This window comes from Rhinatrema bivittatum, chromosome 9, assembly GCF_901001135.1.
Source record: "Rhinatrema bivittatum chromosome 9, aRhiBiv1.1, whole genome shotgun sequence".
Taxonomy (NCBI): domain Eukaryota; kingdom Metazoa; phylum Chordata; class Amphibia; order Gymnophiona; family Rhinatrematidae; genus Rhinatrema; species Rhinatrema bivittatum.
In genome coordinates, this window is record NC_042623.1 from 37,624,990 (window position 1) to 37,647,783 (window position 22,794).

Here is a 22,794-nt window from a genome sequence, read left to right on the forward strand (position 1 = left end):
CCAAATCTTTTTAAAACTTGAGGAAGTGCCCCCACCCCCAGTCCCCGGATCGTTAAACACCGGCTCCCCCCCCCCCCCCCCCCAACGAAGAATCATGGTGCCTGCGCCCCCTCCCCTCCCCCTCCCTTTTTATTATCTGTGCCAGTTTAGATAATTTAGCTGGCAGCTTAAGCCAACAAAATCCTCTAGATCACATTTTAATAAATTCTGATTTATATTTAGAGCAACAGCCTTGGCAAATTTCCTGGTACCTGCGCTGCAGACAGAGCCAGTCGGAGGTGGCCCAGGGACTGCCGGCACAATTGATGTGGGCCGTCCCAGCTCAGGTGGCACAAAGGCAGTCCTCACAGGTTACGCGGGACAGTGAAGACTGAAGCCAGCGACTGAGAGCCTCCCCAGGAGAGGTGGGTGCAGGAGCAGCTAGCAGAGGGGATGCGCTGGGTCAGGAGGCAGACGGTGGCAACCCACACACACACACACACACCTGAAATCAACAAGGGCACCAACATGTGCAAAAGGAGAGCAAGAGAACATCGCCTGCTTCCGTTTTCACAGCGCCTCCTACAGGCACGCACGAGGCACTCCCAGCGGAGGTGGCAGTAGAGCCCTGCTGGCACAGAGAGAGAGAGAGAGAGAGAGAGAGACCTCCTGCCCATCTGTACCGAGCTTGCCTCACTTCTCTCTCGCCACATCCCTCCCTCAGCAGGTTTCGCAAAGCCCTAATTTGGTCAGTTTTCAAATTGGGCTGACAAGGCCGCAGCTTCCTCTTCCCCTTCGGCTACTTGTTGCCGGCGTCCACTTCCTGTAGTCACCCGTTGCCATGGGGAATGGCTAAGGCAGACGTGAAAAAGCTGCAGGAGGCGGAGGTTCTCTCGCCAGAGCCTTCTCCAGCCCTGCGCTCAGTTATTGCCTGTCCCTGTGTGTGGGACGCGTCCCTGGCCTCTGACTCAAGTCATCCCTGCAGCAGGGAATTTCTCTGTTGCTGCAGAGAGTAATCCTGGGTTTCTCCTTTTAGCTTGCCCGGCACTGTCCCTGGGTCTGCATCTTCTCCGCTTTGGTAAAGGGCATTTTATAAATCCCACTGGAAGTAAACAAAGGTAACGCTGAAAGGCACCAGCAGCAACCCGATCATGCCGCTCACACAAAGAAAGACGAGCTTATGCAGCAAATGCTCGTAGACTGAACTGCTGGGAGGGAGGCTTCTTGGGAAAGTGACATGTTCCAGTTTTTCATGCATTTTTATGGAGGAAAAAAAAATCATAACTACCAATTCCTCTCATACAATGAATAGCTGCTGGTTTTGTGTGTGCAAAGGGAGGGGACGAGACCTGATAGCTCCTTTCTCCTTTCCCTTCCAGCTCTTTCAGAACCAGGGCTGGGGTTCTGGCACCATGCGCCTTCATTCACAACCACCTGGGGGACATTCCCCCCCCCCCCCCCCCCTATTTTAGTAGACCCCCTTTCCCACTATTCCTAGTCTGGTCATTACAGAAATGGTGCTGAGGCTGGAAGCCATGCACCAGGGCTCCTTCCAGAAGCCCCTAATTCATGGGCTCTACACCTGGCCACCAGGTGTCACCCTTAATGATGACCACCATGGCGCTCTCTCTCCCTCTTCCCAGGGGCTGTGAACGCTGCCCCCATGGTATCCCCAGCCCCAGCTGACCTGGGGTGCAGAAGATCCAACTCAAGTATTGAACTGGGGAACCTCCTGCATGACGCCGGGCCAGCCCAGTTTTGCTGTTTTAATGGAAACAGTTTAAATTTTGAATTTCTCCTTTCTGTCCTTCATGGATGTTGATTCTGACCTCTTGGTTACAGGTGAATAAGGGATAAGGATTTCCTGATGGGGGATGCAATCCACCACTTGCCACAAATATGAGGGAAACCAGTCACATAGGACCTTATTCAATAAAGATTGCTTGGGGAAATAAGGCCCATAGTGGCATACAGGACATTTAGTCTACGCAGATTGGTTGCTGCTCCATGCATTCATCATCTACTTCCTAGCATTGTTCCTAAGACTAGTTTCATAACATGACTTTTTTGTTCTAAACCTTTTCTTCCTCAAGAAAATACCTTTTGTACATTGCGAGTACCCTTGAATATTAGTGTCTCTAATATTTCCTCCTTTCCCCTTCTTTCAGTTGCAACACTTTCTTCCAATGTGCACTTAATTAGGTTCTTAAGTCTCACCTTGCTGAGCTCATGATGCAGATGCAGATGTGCGGAGGTATTACCATCTTGTTTGTGTCTGCCTATTCATCTCCCTATTCACTCTGGCACGTCACTGGATCTTCCCGCTAACTGTTCACACAGTTTGGCCACTTTGGGGCCATCAAATATGACTATCCCCAGATCTCTCTCCTGTTTGGTGGCTATCGGTATCTCATCCTGCATTACATACTGTTCTCCTGAGTTTCTATGTCTCAGATGCACTTTTTTTTTTGGGGGGGGGGGGGAAGGGGGTGCATTCAGTCTTAGTTGCTACACTTTTGACAAGAATGGGACTGGCTCTTCAAAGAGGGATTACATTCAGGTATTATAGGTATTTCCCTATCTCTACAGGGCTTACAACTTGAGGCAATAGAGAGTAAAGTGACTTGTCCAAGGTCACGAGGAGCAGCAGCGGTGGGATTTGAACCATGCCTTCCATGGTTCAGATCCTATTGCTCTAACCACTAGGCTACTCCTCCATTTTGGGCTTTGGCAGCCATCATTCACTAAGTTAATATTCTTCATACTATTTTTTTCACTGTTTTTTTGCATAGCAACCCTGTTGCAGGTCTTTCTGCCATCTACAAAGAGACATACTTTCCCTTCTATACACTCTGCACTATCAGTTATAAAAATATTCAGTAGAATCAGCCCCAGATCCCTGTGACTTCCTATTTGCTGGCTGTCAACTCAATCAGTTTCTAACTCAGTTATGCATATATGAGATGAATAATATTTAAATTATAACAAATGAGTTCTACAAATTTCAAAGTGTGTGAGAATAATGTGCTTATTATATGCATATATCCAGAATATCTTCCATGAGTGTGGAAATGGAAAGAGGCAGACAGTCACAGAGACTCTGAGGACCTCACACCTCTACTTCCTATCACCTCCTGGATATTTCCTTGGGTCTGGGGTAACAAGGGTTGTACAACTGAACCTACTTGAAGTGCTCAGCACGTCCAGAACCTTCAATGGTCTTTGCCCCCCATCTCTGCTCCTTCTCTGAGATATCATTCTGAAAAACAAATCGGCAACAAGCATACAATTATTTTAGCACCAGCAGCACCGGTGAAAAATTCAAGAGATCAGCAGCAATGCAGTCATAGCAATGACTGTTGCATAAGGCAGCACACTTACGGCGCTAAGAGTGCTCATCAAATATCAGAATCATAGCACCATGGGTGCCTATGAGACATCACAAACGCCAAGACGCTGATCGAAATTTGTCATTGCCTCATATTTCATGTAACCAAAGACGCGAAGAGAAAATTGCCCTTTCAGCCCCTGAGGAAGGAGATCTTCCGAAACACGGGTCGTGTCGGTCATACAAATGTTAAATAGCAACACGGGCAGAAAATTTTCAGATAAGTGTCTTTGGGTTTTTTTAATAGTTGGTTTACATTGATTTAATAAATACAATAATGTTTTTTCATATTTAAAAAAAAGAAAAAGGCTAAGTGAAAACGGAAAAATGGAGGACCTATGATTATACAATGGATGCAAAATCACGTAAGTGGTATCTCAAAATGAAGTTTCTATAATAAGGCTTTCCTTGAGTCTAACTACTATTAATGAAGCATAAAGGTTGCAATACTATAAGTATGACGTCCTTTCCGGTCTGGTAATTCAAGTTATGGTGCTTCCTGTATGTATGGTTGCTCTATTTGTTTGCTACGATATACCATACAGTAGTCAGTTTTGGATGCTCATTATGAGACATCACAGTCACAGCAGCCATAGTCCTAGTGAGACACTGGGATAATAATGCGTCTTCTCTCTAATAAAGTGATCTTGCTAAATTAGCTGGTTATAGATGAAGACTGTCTAAGTTAGCCGGATAACTTTACCCCTTCCTGGAACACCTTTTCTATCCGCTAAATTTTAGCCAGATATGTTGCTCAATATTCAAAAATTTGCCTTTTAGTGGGATAACTTGTGAATTTATATGGCTAAATATCTTTGAATAGTGACTCCCTTAATTAATATTTATAAATATCTGCTCATAATTTTTTTTTTTCTGAAAAGTAAAAAACTAGGCTCTTTCCTAAGCTCCAGTGGAAGCAAATCCCACAATACTGGGCCAAAATTAACTGATAATCTCCTAGTAGACATAATATGGACAGACAGAAAGGGGATAGCCAAAAGATCCTATTGAGAAGATGGTAGAGATCTGGTAGGGCACATAAACATGCCATCAGTCAAGGACTTGGAGGTCCCTTGGTGCAAACATCTAAAAGACCAAAAGACAGCCTTAAAGAGCAGCCTTTCCTTCGACCGGCAACCAACGGAGGTCAAGCAGCACAAAGGTAATACTGTCATTCTATTGTTTTCCCAGTCAATTACCTGGCAGCTGTATTTTGCAACAGCTGTGGTCTATTAAGGCTGTTATACCAGTACTGAGACGTCCCTCCCCATGCAATCCTGTTATTACAGTGGTGAGACTCCCCCCACACACCTATGCATCCCACTCCTGCCCTACAGCCTGCTGCTACCAGCCCAGCTATCCCATGGCCTGCTGTGTCACCAGATTGTGTGTGTGTGTGGGAGGGGGTTATCTGATCCTTGTTTTCTGATTGTCATCTTGCTGGACAGTTTCTGGAATCCACCATTCTGCCAGCACTGACAGCTGGTTTCTGGGGCGCTGTAGCCTGCTGATTCCAAACTGGCTACCCCATGGCCACTGTACTGCTAGATCATACTTCCTTTACCTACCCTCTGTTTTCTCATCACTTCTCCCCCTGCTTCTTTTCTCAAAGGCACAAAATGTGGGTTGTTGGTTTTTTTTTCAATACTGCAATCTCCCAACCCTGTTCCTAATGCTGTCCTCTGTATCTGCCTCAAATTTTCCCCAGAGGCATTGGATCATTAACATGTGTCCTTATGCCTCTGGCCTGCTTCTTAAAGGAACCTTACATGTATATAGAGAATCACAAAGATCCTAATTTCCAAGTATAATACACAATATTAATGAATATTACTATTACACTTCAATTTAACACAATATTACATCACAGTGTTTCATAGCTTATCATTTTTATTAATGTATACAATATCAAAAACACCTGTGCAAAATACACAATTCCATACAATGAATTTTCAATCAATTTCTATACATCTTTATATCGTGGACATACCAAAAATATTCAGATGCAATATCCTAAAACACACCCCACATACACTCATTCACATTCATACCTCATACAATCCCCTACCCCTATTAAAAAACCTAAAGTGCCAGCTTTTAACAATCCCAGGAGAGTCACTCTATACCATTATCCTTATATCAAAAAAAGACTGAAGACTTTTCTCTTCCAACAAGCTTTCCCAGACGCTTAATTTACAGAGACGGATAGACTTCCTAATTACTAGGTATCCTTTAATTATGGACACTGAACTAAGTACTACTTTTATGAATCTGCAACTGGACAACTATCTTTGAGTTCAAAAATTCACTTTATTTCATATATATATTTAGCATTGTTAATATTTATTTCTACTGCTTATAGTAAATAATATAATTCTTTATTTATTACCAGTTAAACTATTATTTTTATTTATTTATCACTATGTTAAATTGTCATCCATTTATACTGTTCCATATGTTCTACGGTTCCATGTAAAGCTCCACTCTCTGTTGAGCAGTTCTTTGTTTTTATGTAAACCGGAGTGATTTGTAGTCCCTACAAGAACTTCGGTATATAAAAATTAAAAATAAATAAATAAATAAATAAATAATAAATAAATAAATAAATAAATACCCCTATATCTCCAATTTTATTACTTCATCTGTTTACACTAATCCCAAATTGGGACCTTCCAATATGTCCTGTTATCAATGATCCCACACAGGGTCCTTCAAATGTTCCCTCTTTCCAATATTCCAATAGGATCTTTGTGATTCCCTATATACATGTAAGGTTTGTCAGGGATTAGGGAATCTGAATTCTCTCTGTATTTTAGTACCATATCTGCTTCTTAAAGGGTCATGTGGCCTCGAAACCCCCCCCCCCCAATATATCAAAATCATCCCTAGAGATCTAGGTAGACCCCGCTCACCCCCTGCTACCTGTAGAGGTGCCCAGCAGGGGAAATGCAATGTCCCTTATCTCAAGTGCTTCTGGCAGAGCTTCCTGCAGCCTGCTGCATTGCAGGGCCTGGTTAAAACTATTTGTACTTCCTGTAGCCCTTTTATAGACCATGCAGCCAGCATTTCCTGTGGTTGCTGACTGATGATGTCATCCCAGCTCTGGTAAATAAGAAACCTCAGTTTTACCAGCCAGTGCTCAGCAACAGGCTCCCTACTGTGCCTTGCCTGAAATATATGTTGCTATTTTCCTATTCCAGCCTTGCCCTGTTCCAGTCCTTCTGTTGCCTGTCTATGCTTTGCCCTGTTCCTGTTCTTGTGTTGCATGTCCATGCCCTGCCCTGTTCAAATCATTGTCTTGCCTGTCTGTGTCTTGCCCTGTTCCAGTCCTTGTCCCTGCCTCTTGTACTATCTTCTGGTTACCTGACCCTGGCCTGGATTCTGACGGGCTTGCTCTCCACCTGCCCTGACTTTGGCCTGGTTATTGATGCTGCCTGACCACGTTCTATGGGACTCTTGCTTAAATCCTGCCAGACTCAGAACCCAAGGGCTCAACCTATGGGGGAAGAGGCTGGTACAGGTGAAGCCTAGTCCTTGTCCCTGTGTGAGCTTGACTGCCTGCTGTTGGTGAAGGCCTAGCTGGTTTGCAGGCTGGGTAGAACCAAAATTGCCACAGCCTAAAGGACTCACAATCTGTAACAGAGCAGTCAAAATTGGTCAGTGGGGACCCAGTTGCTCGCAGACGTGCTTACAATCTGTTCCCCCACCTCACTCAATCCGTGCTTCCACTACCACTTGAGCCCCCAAAATTGCCACAGCCTAAAGGACTCACAGTCTGTAACAGAGCAGTCAAAATTAGTCAATGGGGACCCAGTTGCTCACAGACGTGCTTACTATCTGTTCCCCCACCTCACTCAATCCATGCTTCCACTACCACTTGAGCCCCCATGAGTCTACATGACTTACAAGAAGGATACTAACAAGTGGAATTGTCACTGCTTCACCATTTTTATGATGGTGCCATTGACCTCCTTTGTGACAAGGTGCCTCCTTGTGGAAGTCTTCCTGTGATCTGTTTTTGAGGCACTGGTGATGTCCGATATAAAAAAGAACCTTGAATGTGGATCCTTCAAGCTATCTGCACCCCTAGTGAGGGTTGGCAAAAAGTGTTGTCCCGCATCCCATCTTAAGCCCGGGGTTAAGGTCTGGATGAGCACCGAGGATCTCCGTCCAAAGGCTCCCTCAGCAAAGTTCACTCCTTGCTTCTCTGGACCTATTCTGACTCCCATGGCAATGGTACCAGATAAGGGACATGAGTGTTAAAAAAAATACTGGACACCAAAATGAAACAGGGAAAACTTTTTTATCTAACTTCTTGGAAAGGGTATGGCCTGAGAACCTACCAGAACCTTTAAGCTTCCCAGCTCATCAGAGTGCCACAGACTCTTCCCCCATAAGCCCATCTCAAGGGCCTGGGAAGGGGGCTTAGAGGAGGGGGTACTGTAATGCCCCTTACCTCAAGCGCTTCTGGCAGAGCTTCCTGCAGTGTGCTGCATCACAGGGCCTGGTTGAAACCACTTGCACTTCCTGTAGCCATCTCATAGACCATCATGTAGCTAGCATTTCCTGTGGGCACTGACTGATATCATCCCAGCTCTGGTATATGAAGAAGCTCAGTTCCATCAGCCAGTGTCTTGCCTGCAGTATGTGTTGCTACATTCCTGTTCCAGTCTTGCCTCATTCCAGCTCCCCACCTGTTCCAGCCTTGCTTTGTCCTGCTCCTGGCCCTGCCTTGCTCTTTTCCAGTCCTTCTCATGCCAGTCCATGCCTTGCCCCTACCTCTTGGACTGTCTTTCAGTTACCTGACTCTGGCCCAGATACCGACGTACCTGTTCTCTGCCTGCCCTTGGCCTGGTTAGTGACGTTGCCTGACTGTGCTCTCAGGACCCCCGCCTAAGTCCTGCCAGCCTCAGACTTCAAGGGCTCAACCTGCGGGTAAAGAGGCTGGTACAGTTGAAGCTAATCCTTGTCCCTGCATGAGTGTGACTGCCTGCTGTCGGCGGAGGCCTAGCTGGTTCACCAGCTGGGCAGTACCAATCTTGCCACAGACTAAAGGACTCACACTCCATGACAGGAAAATGTTTAAAAAATAGATCTAATAGTCACATGGCAATGCCTCGTCCTCCTCCTAAACTCCTCTCTTTTGTCAAAGTCAAACTCCCCCTGATCCAAACACCCTCCTACCCTACACTCAGTAGCATCTCCCCACTGATCCCCCAAACATACAACATATTCCCTGGTAGTCTAGTGGATCCCTCCCAGATCTTCCTTAAGTTGAAATGTTACCCTGGTGGTCCAGGCAGCGGCCATTTTTCAAAATGGTCCCACCTGTTCTTTATCCTTTCAAAATGGCCGCTGCCTGGGCCTGATGTTTAGGGGGCACCAGGGTAATGTTTTAAGGTAAAGGGGGAGGGGTCAGGGGTTCCACTAGACTACCAGAGAATATATTCGGTGAAAGGGGAGGTGGGGTGTTCTGGAGGCTCAGGTAGGGTGTTGAAGGGTATTCACATTGAATCTTCCGCAAGGACACTGATCCAGGACACAATGATGATATGGCAACTGAGGGGTCCTTTGTTGTCTCGGAGGGGAGTATTCCTGGACTCTGCTATAAGATAGTATCTAGGACTCAAACCACCTTGAAGGGGTTCTGATGGAGTATTCCTTGGTGTTAGGGTGTAAGGGACCCTGTGTAAGGGACCCTTTCTTGAGAGAGTAAATCTGATATTCTGGCAAGGAGAGATTGAAACGTGCCATCTTTGTCCTTAACTGCCAGGGAGATAAAGTCTTCACCAATTCTGCCACTTGGTCCAAAGGCTGCCATGCTCTCTTGCCAAGTGCTGGGGGTGGAACATCCTCTTCAGAGATCAAGAGAGAGTCTTCATGAAAATTCTATGAACTTTGCAAAATTTGTCCAAGGGGATGGTTAGAATCTAATAGCGCCTCCGAGCAGATGGGATCTGGTGTGTCCAGACACAGTTCTTACTCCAGCAGCCTCGATGTGAACCTTGCTCTTGAAATAGGAGTAGGTAAGCTGAGCATATGTTCCTCAGCACCAGGCATTCTTGGTGTTTGATTAAAAAGTTGAGTTGATAGTACCGAGGCTTGGTGCACTGATGGTGTTAATCCTTGATCCAAGGCTCAAGCATCAGCATCATCGAGGCTCAATACATTGAGTGCTTTTGGAGATAATGTACCAAAGGTGCCAAGGCCAGATGCATCTATGGCATTAGATCTGGATGCATTGATGGTACTGAGGCTCGATGCATTGGTAGTGCCAGGGCACCGATCTTATATGCATCAACTGCTTTATTGGCATGGAGGCTCGGTGCTTCTTTGGCTCCAGTTGCATTGCTGACTCCAAGGAGTGAGATATTTTTTTACCTGAGCTCACAGTGTATGCAAAAGGCTTGCTGATGCTTGAGAATGGCACTTTTTCTATTTACTCAACCATGGCAAGGTAGAGGCCTGCTCCAATGAGGGGAGTCTTGCTCAAGGAGTTCCTGCTCAACTCGGCACCCAGTTAGCCAGAAGAAACATAGAAATGATGGCAGAACAGGACCAAATGGTCTATCCAGCCTGCCCAGCAAGCCCATGGTAGCAACTACTGTGCCGTGCAGGTTTTCCCCTTGCTTAAAAGATTCCCAGTCTGTAAAAGTCGGGCCCTCATTGGTTGCTGTTTGAATCCAATTCCCTGTGAACCCTTGCCGTTGAAGCAGAAAGCAATGTTGAGTTGCATCAAAAGTATCAGGCTTATTGGCTAAGGGTAGTAACCACCACATCAGAAAGTTACCCCCATGCTTACTTGTTTCCCCAAACCATAGAAGTCGGGGCCCTCGTTGCTTGCTGTCTGAATCCAATTCCCCTTTTCTCCTGCTATTGAAGCAGAGAGCGATGATGGAGTTGCATCAACAGTATGAAGGCTTATTGGCTAAGGGTAGTAACTGTCACACCAGCAAGTTACCCCCATGCACTCTTTTCTTCATTTCCATCCTGTAGACTTTAGGGATCCACAGTGTTTATCCCATGACCCTTTGAATTCTTTCACTGTTTTGGCTTTCACCACCTCCTCCGGAAGGGCATTCCAGGCATCCACCACCCTCTTTGTGAAGAAATATTTCCTCATGTTGGTTCTGAGTCATCCTCCCTGGAGTTTCATTTCATGATCCTTGGTTCTTCTGAGTTCTTTCCATCAGAAAAGGTTTGTCAATTGTGCATCACTAAAACCTTTCAGGTATCGGAAGGTCTGTATCCTATCTCCCCTGCACCTCATCTCTTCAAGTGTATACACATTCAGATCCTTCAGCCTCTCCTCATAGGTTCTCTCATATAGATCCCACACCACTTTGGTCGCTCTTCTCTGAACCGCCTCTATCCTGTCTTTGACTCCACTCTAGTAGGAGGATTGGCTGTGGATCTTTAGAGACTTATATAGTTCCTCCATCTTCCAAGCTTTGGACTTCGGAAGACACAGCGATATCCAGCCACAGTGGTAATAGATTGCTCATGATTAGGTCCTAGGCACTGGTAACAAATATCATGTCCATTTGTAATAGACATTTTACTACCACACATCTAATCCCTGAAGCCACTGATGGTAGGCTTTTTAATTCTGGACATTTTCTATGAAGAGGTCTTTTTTTTTTTTTATTTAGAACTGGAAAGTGCAGTTTGGGGGGCTGCCAAGGCAGTGAGGCAATGTAAGAATAGAAAAATTAAGAAAAATAAAAATATTAAGAGTTATCACTGAAAGAAAAACTGAGAGACATAGTAAACATCCATGCTGAAACTCGGACAAAAAAAGATTGAGGAGCTCACAAGGCAATTCCTGCACATGCTCAGTAGAGCAAAAACTCTAAGAGTTAGGAGAGAAGGGTCCATTCAGTGTCATTGGATGATATCACCCATATCATTGCTAATTCATCCCTGCTTCTTGATGGAGAATGGGTGTCTGACCTTGTAGCTCTCCATGTTTAAGAGAATGGACAGTTTTTGACAAAATGCCAAGCAAGTGATTATAGTGATTTAATATGGAAATGCCATTATAGTCATAATTATAGTAGTATTATCATGTTTCCTTAATATGAATTTCTCCTTGTGCTATAAATGTCCATAAATTCTGAGAAATGCTCAATGGATTGTGTACCATTGACAATGACAGACATAGGCTTAAGTCTCATTACTATTAATGTGTTAATGAGGAAGAGATTTCTAATCTAATTTGCTACAATGTCCAAATTAACAGGCTGATCCAGTCCTGGTTTTATCCCATTGCCTGCATGGAGGTGTAGTTTCTGATGTCCCTAAGAAAAGTAGGACAATATCTCCCTGTATGTAATAAGGCAAAACCAGCAGTGGATAAGCCTGTGAGAGTTGACTTGGTTGAGATGGCAACCATAATTATTAATACTACACAGAAAGTCATAAACATAATTTCTAAACATATTGTTGGTAACTGGTTCAAAGACTTACCTTGCAGCCCTGGGGAAGGGGCAGAAAGGCGAGGCCAGTCCGCCATTCCAGTTTTCTGAACATGCTTAACATATTACAGAACCAGAACAGACTGAGGGCCTCATTCAGCAACAAACATCTCTAAATTACTGACCATGGAAAAATGAAGGATGCAAATAAAAGAGAACACTCACCACAAAATCAGGGTCTGTGTCCCAGTCATCCCCTTGAGTCGCCTCCTTTACGGACACATTGTGACCCACCACCGACTTCCACATCTGTAAGGAAAAAGAAAAAGGATTTTGGTGCCTCCACTGAAGAAGATGAGAGAGAAGGTGGAGCCAGGATAGGACCCTCTCACTTATGATCAAACAGGCATTTTTCTCAGACACAGAGTCACTACCTGGGATGAGTAAATACACATATTACAAACAGAACTGGGAAAAGCTCACTGTACCTGATACAGGGATGTGCAGCCCTAAAATTTTTGGTTCAGTTCATTTTGTCTTTTCATGAGATTTTTTTTTTGTTTTAAATTTGGTTTGTTTAATTTTTTTTGGTTCAATTCATTTGCCAAAAAAAAAACCAAAACCCATTAAAAAAAACCCAAAACAAAAAAATGAACTGATTTAAAAAAAAAAAAAGGGGGCCTATGGTGGCCCTGGCTAGGCCTTCTCAGTGCCAAGGCCTAGTGCCAGTTGAGTAGGAGCTCCCTAGCCCTGGCAACTTTAAATAAGGATAGTCCTGGCCCCAGCCTCAGCACTAGGCTTGGCCTGACTCAGGCCTAGGCCTCAATGTGAAGCCCAGCTTATGCCTGGGCCTAGGTCTCGGAGCTGGTTCTGGTCCGGGCCTAAGCCTCAGCACTGGGTCTAGATATTAGTGCCAGTCTACGCCTTGACACTGGGTCTGGCCAGGGCCTAGGTCTCTGCACCAGGCCTAGACCTCAGTGGTGTCCATTCCAGATCTAGGACTTGGGGTCAGGCCCAGCACTGGGCTCCAGCCCAAGGCTAGGTCTCGGCATGGGGCCTCAGCCTGCCTCTGCACCAGGAAGGCCCGGCCAGGGCCACCAGGGGTACTTTTTCTTTTTTTTTTTTTTTTAATTGAAAGTTTATTGAGCCATTCACAAACAGTAACAATGAACCAATAGCATGAATAAGATACACTCATTAACTTTTGTTACCCCTATATTTCCCCCACCCACCTTCTGCTATAAACAGGTATCCACACAAGAAGAAATGGTTAAGACCTCATAAGGCCCAAATGTTTGTTACAAACAACATGTACAAATATTGACAGCATCTGAAGCAAAAACAATGCCAAGGCATACCCATAATGCATATGTAATTTGCTATTGAACATAGAGAAATAAAGGCTAGAATAATACCACTCATAGAGCATCTACGGCCAGTACCCACCTATTCAGTTCAATTCTCTCTTGTGCTTTCAGCCAGTCGCTATAAGGACCCCACACCATCTGAAAGTGTTTTAATCGATCATGTCTCACCGCTGTAAGACGTTCTAACTGGTAATAACCGAATAATCGGTGTGTTACTCGAGAAATACGGGGGGATAACTTTGTTTCCAAAAAGTTGCCAACTCAACACGAGCTGCTATAAATGCCTGCTGTAAAAAGTGTTGAGATGTTTTGATCAATTTAGCCAAAGGGAGGTTTCAAAGAGCATGACATGGTTTCACTTCCAGTGGTTCTTTAAGTACCAGTGATAGCCAATCTATGATCGCCGTCCAAAAATGTCGTATTTTCTCACACTGCCACCATACAAGAAAATAGGAACTGACACCCCTACAGTTCCTCCAGCATGTTTCTGATATAGTAGGGATTAAATGGTGCAGGCAAGCTGGATTCAAATGCCATCGATAAAGCATTTTATAACAATTTTCTCACACGTTGGCTGAGATGGAGCATTTGCCAGTGGAAAGAAAAATTGAATCCCACTCCTCTTTGCTCAATGGATGGCCCAGGTCCTCATCCCAGGCTGCCTGCTGCTTGAATGGACTGGATAGCCTACCATTCATGACTGCATAAATCTTAGAAGTTATCCCCCTCATTGTAGCTGCATTTTGGCAAAAATTTTCAAACAATGACTTACTTAAACGAAGACTGCCAGCCCTCATGGAGGAAGTGACAAAATGTTTCAGCTGTGCATATGCTAAAAAATCAACTATATCCAAGCTATATTCATATCTCAACTCCTCTAGGGACATAAATGACCCCTGAGAACATAAATACTCAATGCAAGATATACCTGCTCTCAACCACAACGCTAGGGCCTTAGATTGTATATTATATGAGAATATAGCATTGTGGAAAAGATGGGTCAGCAAGGAGTCGGTTTCCTTCCCCACTAACACCTGTTTCCACTGGTACCACACCTGTAATGTTACCTGTAAAGAGAATGGGATACGATAACGGACTTTCCAAGAGGACTTGGGTTACCAGGGTAGAGCTGATAATGGGATATCACCCAATATAGCTTGCTCTAACAGTATCCATTGTTGGACATTTCTTTTCTTGTGCAATGCCACTTGCACCCACAATTGTGAGGCATCAAAGTACCAATTCAGATTTGGTACTCCTAAACCTCCTTGTAACTTCGATTGATGTAAGGTTAGTCTACAAACCCTAGGGAGCGCTTCCTCCAAATAAAGTCAAAAATCTTTTTTTGCCAACTGCAGAGAATTGCAGTAGGTATAGAGATAGGGAGAGTAGAAAAGAAATACAGGAAGCGTGATAGAATATTCATTTTAATTTTGGCTATGCGCCCCAGCAAAGAGAAGGTGTCCCAGGACCATCAATTCAAATCTCGATCTATTGCTTTCAGCAATGGCATATAATTGAGTTCAAAGAGATTCGATACCTGAGGGTCAATATGCACCCCCAAATATTTAAGGGCCTTTTTTGCCCACTTGAAAGGAAAAAGTCGTTTGAGGTTCAGTACTTCCCTCTCCGGAAGATTTATATTTAATATTTCAGACTTTTCAAAGTTAACTTTAAGGCCCGAAACTTTACTGAAGGACTCCAATTCCTCAATGACTCCTTGTAGTGTGCTGAATGGATCGGTTAGTGTCAACATAATATCGTCCGCAAAAGGGAGATCTTAAATTGATGGTCACCTAATCGGACCCCTGCTATTTTTGAGGAAAAACAAATTCAAGAAGTAAAGGGCTCCAAAAACAAATGCAAACAATAGTTGGGACAGGGGACATCCCTGTCTTATGCCCCTACCTATATTGAATGGGTCTCTGTAACCACTGTTTACCTTAACTCTAGCGGCAGGGGATTCATATAGCTTCTTTAGCCATTGTAAAAAAATTGGCCAAAATGCATCTTAGTAAGGGTTTTAAATAGAAAAGACCAGTGTACCAGGTTGAACGCTTTTTCAGCATCAATGGATAGTAATGAAGGTATATGTCTCTCCTGAACCCACCAGACAGTGTCAATTATCTTCCTAATATTGTCGGCTGCCATCCTACCAGGGACGAATCCCACCTGGTCTGGGAGCACCAAAACAGGTAGGATCCCATTTAATCTCTCAGCTAATACTTGTGCTAGTATCGTTAGGTCAAGATTTATTAAAGAGATCGGTCGATAAGATCTGCATAACATGGGATCCCTTCCCGGTTTGGCTAGGACTGAGATGCCAGCAACACTGGAGTTTTTAGCGAGAGAAACTCCCTCCTGGAGAGAATTAAACATCTCAGTCAATGGGGAAACTAAAATATGAGAAAAGTTTTTATAGTAAGCACTTGAAAAACCATCTAATCCTGGAGCCTTTCCTGCTTTCAACTGTGATTGCATTTGAAACTTCCAGAGTGCTAATAGGGCTATCTAGAAATTGCGTTGTTCTAGGGTAAGCTCAGGCAATGAGGTCTGGTCACTAACTGCTGTAACCACATCCTCTGGCAGTGAATTCCAGAGCTTAACTATGTGCTGAGTGAAAAATAATTGTCTTCGATTTGTTTTAAATGAGCTACTTGCTAACTTCATGGAGTGCCCACTGGTCCTTCTAGTATCTGAGAAAGTAAATAATCAATGTACATTAACTTCTTCACGTCCTTTCATGATTTTGTAGACCTCTATCATATTCCCCTTTAGTCGTCTCTTCTCCAAACTGAACAGCCCTAACTTCTTTAAATTTTCCTCATAGGGCAGCCATTCCATGCCCCTTATTTTGGTTGCCCTTCTCTGCACTTTCTCCAGGGCAACTATATCCTTTTTAACATGCGGTGACCAGAATTGCACACAGTATTCAAATGCGGTCTCACCATGGAGCGATATAGAGGCATTATGATATCCATCCTTTTATTTGTCATTCCCGTCTTAATAATTCCTAACATTCTGTTTGCGTTTTTGATTGCCACAGCACACTGAGCCGACAATTTCAATGTATAATCCACTATGACGCCTAGGGTTGGGCCTACACAGGGGAAATGAAACAGGAACAGTGCAGGCCTGAGCTGCTGAAGAAGGAAGAAGAGGAGCATTGGTCCCACAGGCCTGGGGAAAAAGTGGTTTGCTATGCCTAACTGGGATTGAGGTGAGCAGTGAGTGAATGTGCTTGTGTATGTGAGAGAGTGCATGCATGTGTGTGGAAGAGGGAGAGGAGTGAGTAAATGTACATGTATTTGTGAGAGAGTATGTGTGTGTGGAAGAGGGAGAGGAATAAATGCATGTGTGTGTGAGAGCACATGAGGGGATGGGTGTGTGTGTGTGTGTGTGTCAGAGGGAGAGAAGTGAGTATATATGTGGAAGAGGGGGAGGGGTGAATGATATGCAAGTATGTGTAAATGAGAGTGCATGTATGTGAGTGAATGAAGAGTGAGGGTGAGCATGTGTGTGTGAGAGAGAGTGTGAGTGAACATGTGAGTGTGATAGTGTGTGCGAGAGAAAAAATGTGTGCACATGCTGCTGCTGGCCCTAACCCCATAGCAATCTCAGGGTGACAGGAAATCAAAAATTCCCAGGTAATGGGGATGGAGTGCTGAGACGGAGAAGAGGAGAAGATTGAGTGCGAGTGACAAAGGAGGCAAAAAGGGGGTGGTGGGGAGGTGGAGATATAGTGGGAAGGACCATAAGAGAGTTTCTGTGGCTAGTTAAACAGTATCTTACTCTCTGTCCCACTGCCAATTTCATCACCTCTGGTCATGCTAGAGGCAGTAAATAAAAGAAAGCAGCTTCTACCGATTAGGAATTTGCCAGTGGGGTCCAAGCAGCTCATTTAAATGAGTAACAAAAGAATGCTGTGAGGCTGCTTGATTCAGTAGAAACACAGAGGAGATCTGCCTGATACAAAGCTAGGGCTTTTGTAGTTGTAGCACTGACTCTGTGGAATAGCTTGCCTTTGGACAATGATTTGGAGCAAAGCCTCCTCACATTTCGCAAGAAAGTGAAAACTTTTCTTTTCCCATCTCGAGATTAGGTTAATTTAGCTGGTGGGAATGGCGTAGCTGGTATTGTCAGTTTGCATTTAGTTTTTAACATTTATGATTTGCTTTTAATTTGCATTGGTTAGGTATGATGTTTGTATTATATAAGTGCATTTGTTGTTTTATTAGATTATTATTATTTTTTTGCTGTTCATCACCTTGGGCGCTCTTTGGACCGGGGAGATGGTTTGTAAATTCTCGTAAATGAAAAAAGGCGAACCGTTTGGTCCATGCAGGCTGCTCGTTTGGGCCTGCCTTGATTTGTGGTTTTCTCTCTCGCTACACCAGGAAAAGCCTCATTTACATTCTGTGTCTTTGGGAAAAATGCTTTGTCAGTGAGGTCCTAAGATTCCTGTGTGTCTATCCCATGCATTCTTTAATATTGGCAGGGACCTATGTTTTTAGTTTTTATTTTATTTTTCCAAGGAATTTCAATGTTATAACAAAAAGCAAAATAAATGAGTGGAAAAATAACCTTTCCACTGATTTTTTTTTCTCCTGTGCATTGTAACAGTCGTTTTTCTACAGATTTTTTTTTTCTAACATTAAAATTCCCAAGAAAAATCAAATAAAAACTGAAAATGAAGGTCCCTAAATATTGGCTCCCATAACCTCTAGGTGCCAAGGGCCAGTGAAAAGTATTCCACTCCCCCCTTTCAGCTTTTTATGCTGACCCCTTGTCCTTGAGCTTTTCATTCAGTGCAAAATGCTAGCTCCTGGCTTGCTAGATATTTGAATTTTTCTATCATATCTTCCCCTTCTTTTCCAGAACACATCTTTAGCTCCCTCAGTCTCTCTCTCCGTATGGCTAATAGTGCAGGGCAAGCAGCATTTTGGGGGCCCTTCCTTAAACTGTCTCCACCTTGACAAAATCCTTTTGTACCGTGGATGGGATCTTCAGAACTGACTGCAGTTCTCAAGGTGCTGTACACAGATAATGATCCCTCACATGTTTTTAATTCACCTAGCACGACAGTTATTATAGCCCAAAACTAAATATGTTTGTAAATAAATAAATAGTACTTCCATCTTCTACGAGTGATAACTTTCCTTTATGCATCCGAGTATACTATTAGCTTTCCTCCTTGGTGACTGCTAGCTCTTCATCTCCAAAATGGTATCTTGTCTTTGGATCTCTGCAATTCCCAATGCATGATTTTGCATTTGAGGTGCAGTAATAAAGACATATTCTGCAAAGCTGTGGAGGGGCCAGCCTGAAGGCCAAGCAGCAGAGTTGTGCCCTGTTGTTCCAAGACCCAAATCTGGTTCCCTTACTTATCTCCTGCTGCTCAGGCTAGCTGGGGCTGGGGATCATGCAGGCTTCCCTTAGCAGATTTCTGGCAAACTAAAAGGGAAGCCGTATTTAGAAGTCCTAGATGAGATGCAGGGGGCTTACTTGGGCCAGTTCTGTCAGGGGGACCTAGGAAGCCAGATGCTCATGAAACTGCCATGCCAGTTAGTGAGATGTCCACATTCAGAGCCACTTAGCTGGGTAAGTTTCGACTTATCCAGCTAAGTGTTGGGGGCTCAGAATATCTGCCTGGGATCAGCAGTTGCCACTTAGCCAGAAAACTACTTATCTGGCTAAACAGTTAGCCGACTCAGCGATCCACAGGATGGGGAGGCATAACTAGGAGGAGTTGAGTTAGTCAGATTATCGAGCTAACTCCAATATTCAGCTGGAGATCAGTCCTAAAGTTAGCCGGATAAACTCATCCAGCAAAGTTTTAGATAGCCGGGTATATTCAGTGGTGCAGCTGCTAAATTAGCCGGAAAGCAGCTGAATATGCACCTGTTAGGGAGGAGTGCTGGGTGCAAATTAAGTGGCAATCTATGTTTCGCAAGAATTTGACAGCTGATTGGTCGTTTAGCTGAAATGCAGTAGTTTTGTTAAGTTTTATTAAGGTACCTTAGGATTTTTGGTTGGTTGTGTCTTTCTTGTGCGCGGTTGTTGAATGTAAAACGGTGTGACCCATCTTCAACCACATGTCCAGGCAGTGCGGGTTATAAAAATGTTTTAAATACATAAATAAGCGGGGGAATCTTGCAGGCTCATCTGCCCAAAATGGAAGCGTAGAAAGGAGGAAGATGACAAAAGCTGTCTGGACGAGGAATGGCATCCTATAAGCAGTCACCCTCTGTGGCTGGCAGCTGGGATACATCCTTAGCGGTGTGGGCAAGAATAACTGGGCAGGCTGGGTGGGCCAATTGCTCTCTCTCTCTGCCATCTCCCGTGCTATTGTGTTGCACAAGCAAATCTTGTGCAAAAGCGAGAGATGGAAGAAACTATAAAGGAAGTGAATAAGGGTGAGACTTTGAGAAGAGATGAAGGCGAGAGGAGGAATGGGGGAACTATGCAAGGAATGGGGGAACTATGCAAGTGTTAAGGGTGAGATGGAGGGAGGGAGGGAGGGAGACAAAAGTCATACGTGAAGTGTAAAGGTGAGAAAGGAACAGGGAAGGGGAAAATGTACACGAATGCTCTGATAGGAATGGGGACATGAAGGAGATGGGAATGTGTTATGTGTGAGCAGCGAGGGCTCTGGGGAGGAATGAGAGGCCAACGAAAATAAATGTGAGCCTGGCAGAGGAAGATGAAAGAAAGGAGGAAGCTGTGAGAATGCAATAGTGAGAACGAGGGTGGGAACTTTTTAAGAAATGTTTGCCCTGCAGGCTGGGAAGTTACTTCTCGTTTGAGCTGCAGCAGTTGAAGCAAACCCCAGTGAAAACACAACCAAAACAAGAAGCTCTGTTTTTACATTTCTTATAGGAAAAATGACTTGGGCGCTCTTTTGCCTGTTCTTAGCAAGCCCTTTTCACTCAGAGGCCCCTAGAGCAGGGGTGAAGGTCCTTGACAGCCCACTAACCCATCTGGTTTTCAGATAACCCTAATGAATATGGATGAGATAGATCTGTATGCACATCTATTGCATGCATATTCATTAGGGTTACTATTCTAAAAACCTGATGAGTTAGTGGCCTTAGAGCAACTCCCCAAGAAAGTTTAGCACCAACCTGCCTTACTCTGGCAATATTTTAGGACACTAGATCAGGGTCTGCATGAGACTCAGAAACTGGGGAATTCCTACATGATCTCTAGTGCTACTTAGCTTTTATTATTTCTGTGCAATTTGTAGGTAAAACCCCGAGTTGCAAAATTTAGAAACTTGGCCCCTAAATTTCTAAAATGTTAGGGGCAGGAGATCTAAGAAAAGAACATTAAGTTTCCACAATTCTACAGTTGCTCCTGTGACTTGGTGGTGGTGCTGGGCGCTGCCATGGGGGAAAGCTGGATTCAATTCCCAGGCTTGGCTTCTGCAGAGGCAGCACTCACAGCCCCCGAGAGGGAGGGAGGAGATTCCTAATCATCAAGCAACAGCAACACTTCATTTTGGGATTCAGGTCATGAAGGGAACTACAGTCTGTGTTTCCCTACAGAGCATCGTTACTGCAATATTTGGGTTATTGGGGGGGGGGGGGGGGGAGTGAGAGGGAGTGTGTATGTAATCAGTGGGTTTCTGCCAATGACGGATCATAGTGCCTTCGCAGGTTTTATTGAGCTGGAAGCCCATAGGATCAGGCTGGGCTAATAAAAGCAATTCTTCTAGTTTGGCAAAGTGCACACAGTCTAAGACCCCAGACCGATTACACAGAACATTTGCGGAAAGAAGGTACCATCAAGACAAACCCTAAGTAGGGCCAAGGAGGGAAAGAAAAGAGAAAGGGAAGACTTGGGATGGGTATAAGAGAATATCAAAACACTCCCATCATCTATAAAACAACTTAAAGCACAGGAGAAAAAGGTCATAGGCAGACTGGCTCTTCTGTGAGAATCCTTGACTACCTCATTCACCCTTCCAACCCTGTCTCGATTCACATTCACACTGACGACCCCTCACTCCACTAAATCTCACTCATTCTTCCATTACTGCCCTGCGTTAACTCACCCATATCCTGTCATCACTGCTCTCTTCCAACTCACATTCACCCTGCCATTAATGCCTCCTCTAGCCTCCCACTCGCTGCTCCTGACACCGCTGGCCTTTCATGCCAACACTGGCCCCTTAAGCCATCCTTTCACTCCCACGCCCACAGGGACCGCCCTTTCTGCTTCCCTCTTGACATTCTCCATTTTTTTTTTCACTCCCCCCCACACTTGCTTGAAGATAAAGACTCATTCTGCCCCCTCCTCATTCATCTTCACCCAGCCCTCAACCCATCTTAAGTTCACCCCTGCGGTCACTGGGCTCCCACGCCCTTGCTCTCCTCTCAGCTCAGGCTGGACGTGTTCATTCAGTGGCCGGCCAGGCCGTTTCGCTTTCCCCATTGGAACCTCGTGGGCTCTCTCTTACCTCCCGACAAATTTCAGCTCAGTTTGGACTTTGGCCTTGCAGATTCTGTGGCGTCCGCGCGCGCTGTAGAAATGCTCTCTCACTTCTGGCGCAAAAGGTGCATTCCTCCTCCCCTGCTCGAGTTCCTTTTTTTACCAGCTCAGCTCAGCTCTGTGTGTGTCACCCACTTCCTGCATCGGCTCTCTTCGCTTTCCGAAAAGTTTTGCTCCGTCAATAACCCAATCGCTCTCAGGCGAGCCTTCTAAATTTGAATACAGACTGCAGTCTCTCGCCTCAGAGATTGCCACAGAAAGGAGAGCATGTGCACAACTGTCGCGGCTTATCTTATCAGGAACTGCTGCTTAAAACAACAGAAAAGAGGCATAATTAAACAGGAGGAATGGCGATTTTAGTACACAAGAGTGCTAATGTGGTAGAATGTGATTCTAGGGGAAGTTATCCTGGCCAGATCTATGGACACGTTAAGGAGGCTGAATGCGATCCTGGAGGGATACAATAAACATTGTTCTCAGTATGATGTTAACAGCAGGGGGGGGGGGGAGGGACTATGCTGTTGTCCTTCCTATTCAGGACATGCTCCATCTCTCATCGCCCCAAAATGTTAAGGTGGGGGAGGCTATGCTACTGTCCTTCCTAACTAGATCATGCTCCATCTCTCTCAGTGCCTCAGAATGGTGTTAAGGATGGGGAGGCTATGCTGTCCTTCCTAACCAGGACATGCCCCATCTCTCAGCACCTCAACGTGGTTTGAAGGGGACTATACTGGCATCCTTCCTAATCAGGACATGCTCCAGCTCTCAGTGCCCCATCATGGTGTTAAGGAAGGGAGGTGGGATATGCTGCTGTCCTTCCTAACTAGAACATGTTCCATCTCTCATCACCTCAAAATGTTAAGGTGGAGGAGGCTATGCTGCTGCCCTTCCTAACCAAGTCATGCTCCATCTATTAGTGCCCCAACATGGTGTTAAGGGGGTGGGGGAGGAGGCTATGCTGCTGTCCTTCCTAACCAGGACATGCTCCATCTCTCAGCACCCCAACAGGGTGTTAAGGGGGGAGGCTATGCTGCAGTCCTTTCTAAACAGGACATGTGCCATATCTCAGCATAGTATTAGGGGGTGTTATGTTGTGTAAAGTGCTCCCCTTCTTAACCAACACACACTTCACCTTTCAGCATCTCACCCT

General features: G+C 44.8%; 1 protein-coding gene across 2 annotated transcripts in view; it reads right to left on the bottom strand.

The window, feature by feature from the left end:
- Positions 1–21,891, bottom strand: part of LOC115098959 (hematopoietic lineage cell-specific protein-like) — a 57,290-nt gene extending 35,399 nt beyond the window's left edge. Inside the window, exons 1-3 of one of the 2 annotated variants that reach the window (XM_029616144.1) lie at positions 21,613–21,891; positions 12,010–12,093; positions 3,165–3,238 (exon numbers count right to left, since the gene is read on the bottom strand). In XM_029616144.1, the coding sequence (XP_029472004.1) occupies positions 3,165–3,238; positions 12,010–12,093 (158 nt within the window). In that variant the 5' untranslated portion in view covers positions 21,613–21,891. The remainder of the gene's footprint in view (positions 1–3,164; positions 3,239–12,009; positions 12,094–21,612) is intronic. The other variant, XM_029616143.1, reaches the window with a different exon arrangement.
- Positions 21,892–22,794: the final 903 nt, after the last annotated feature.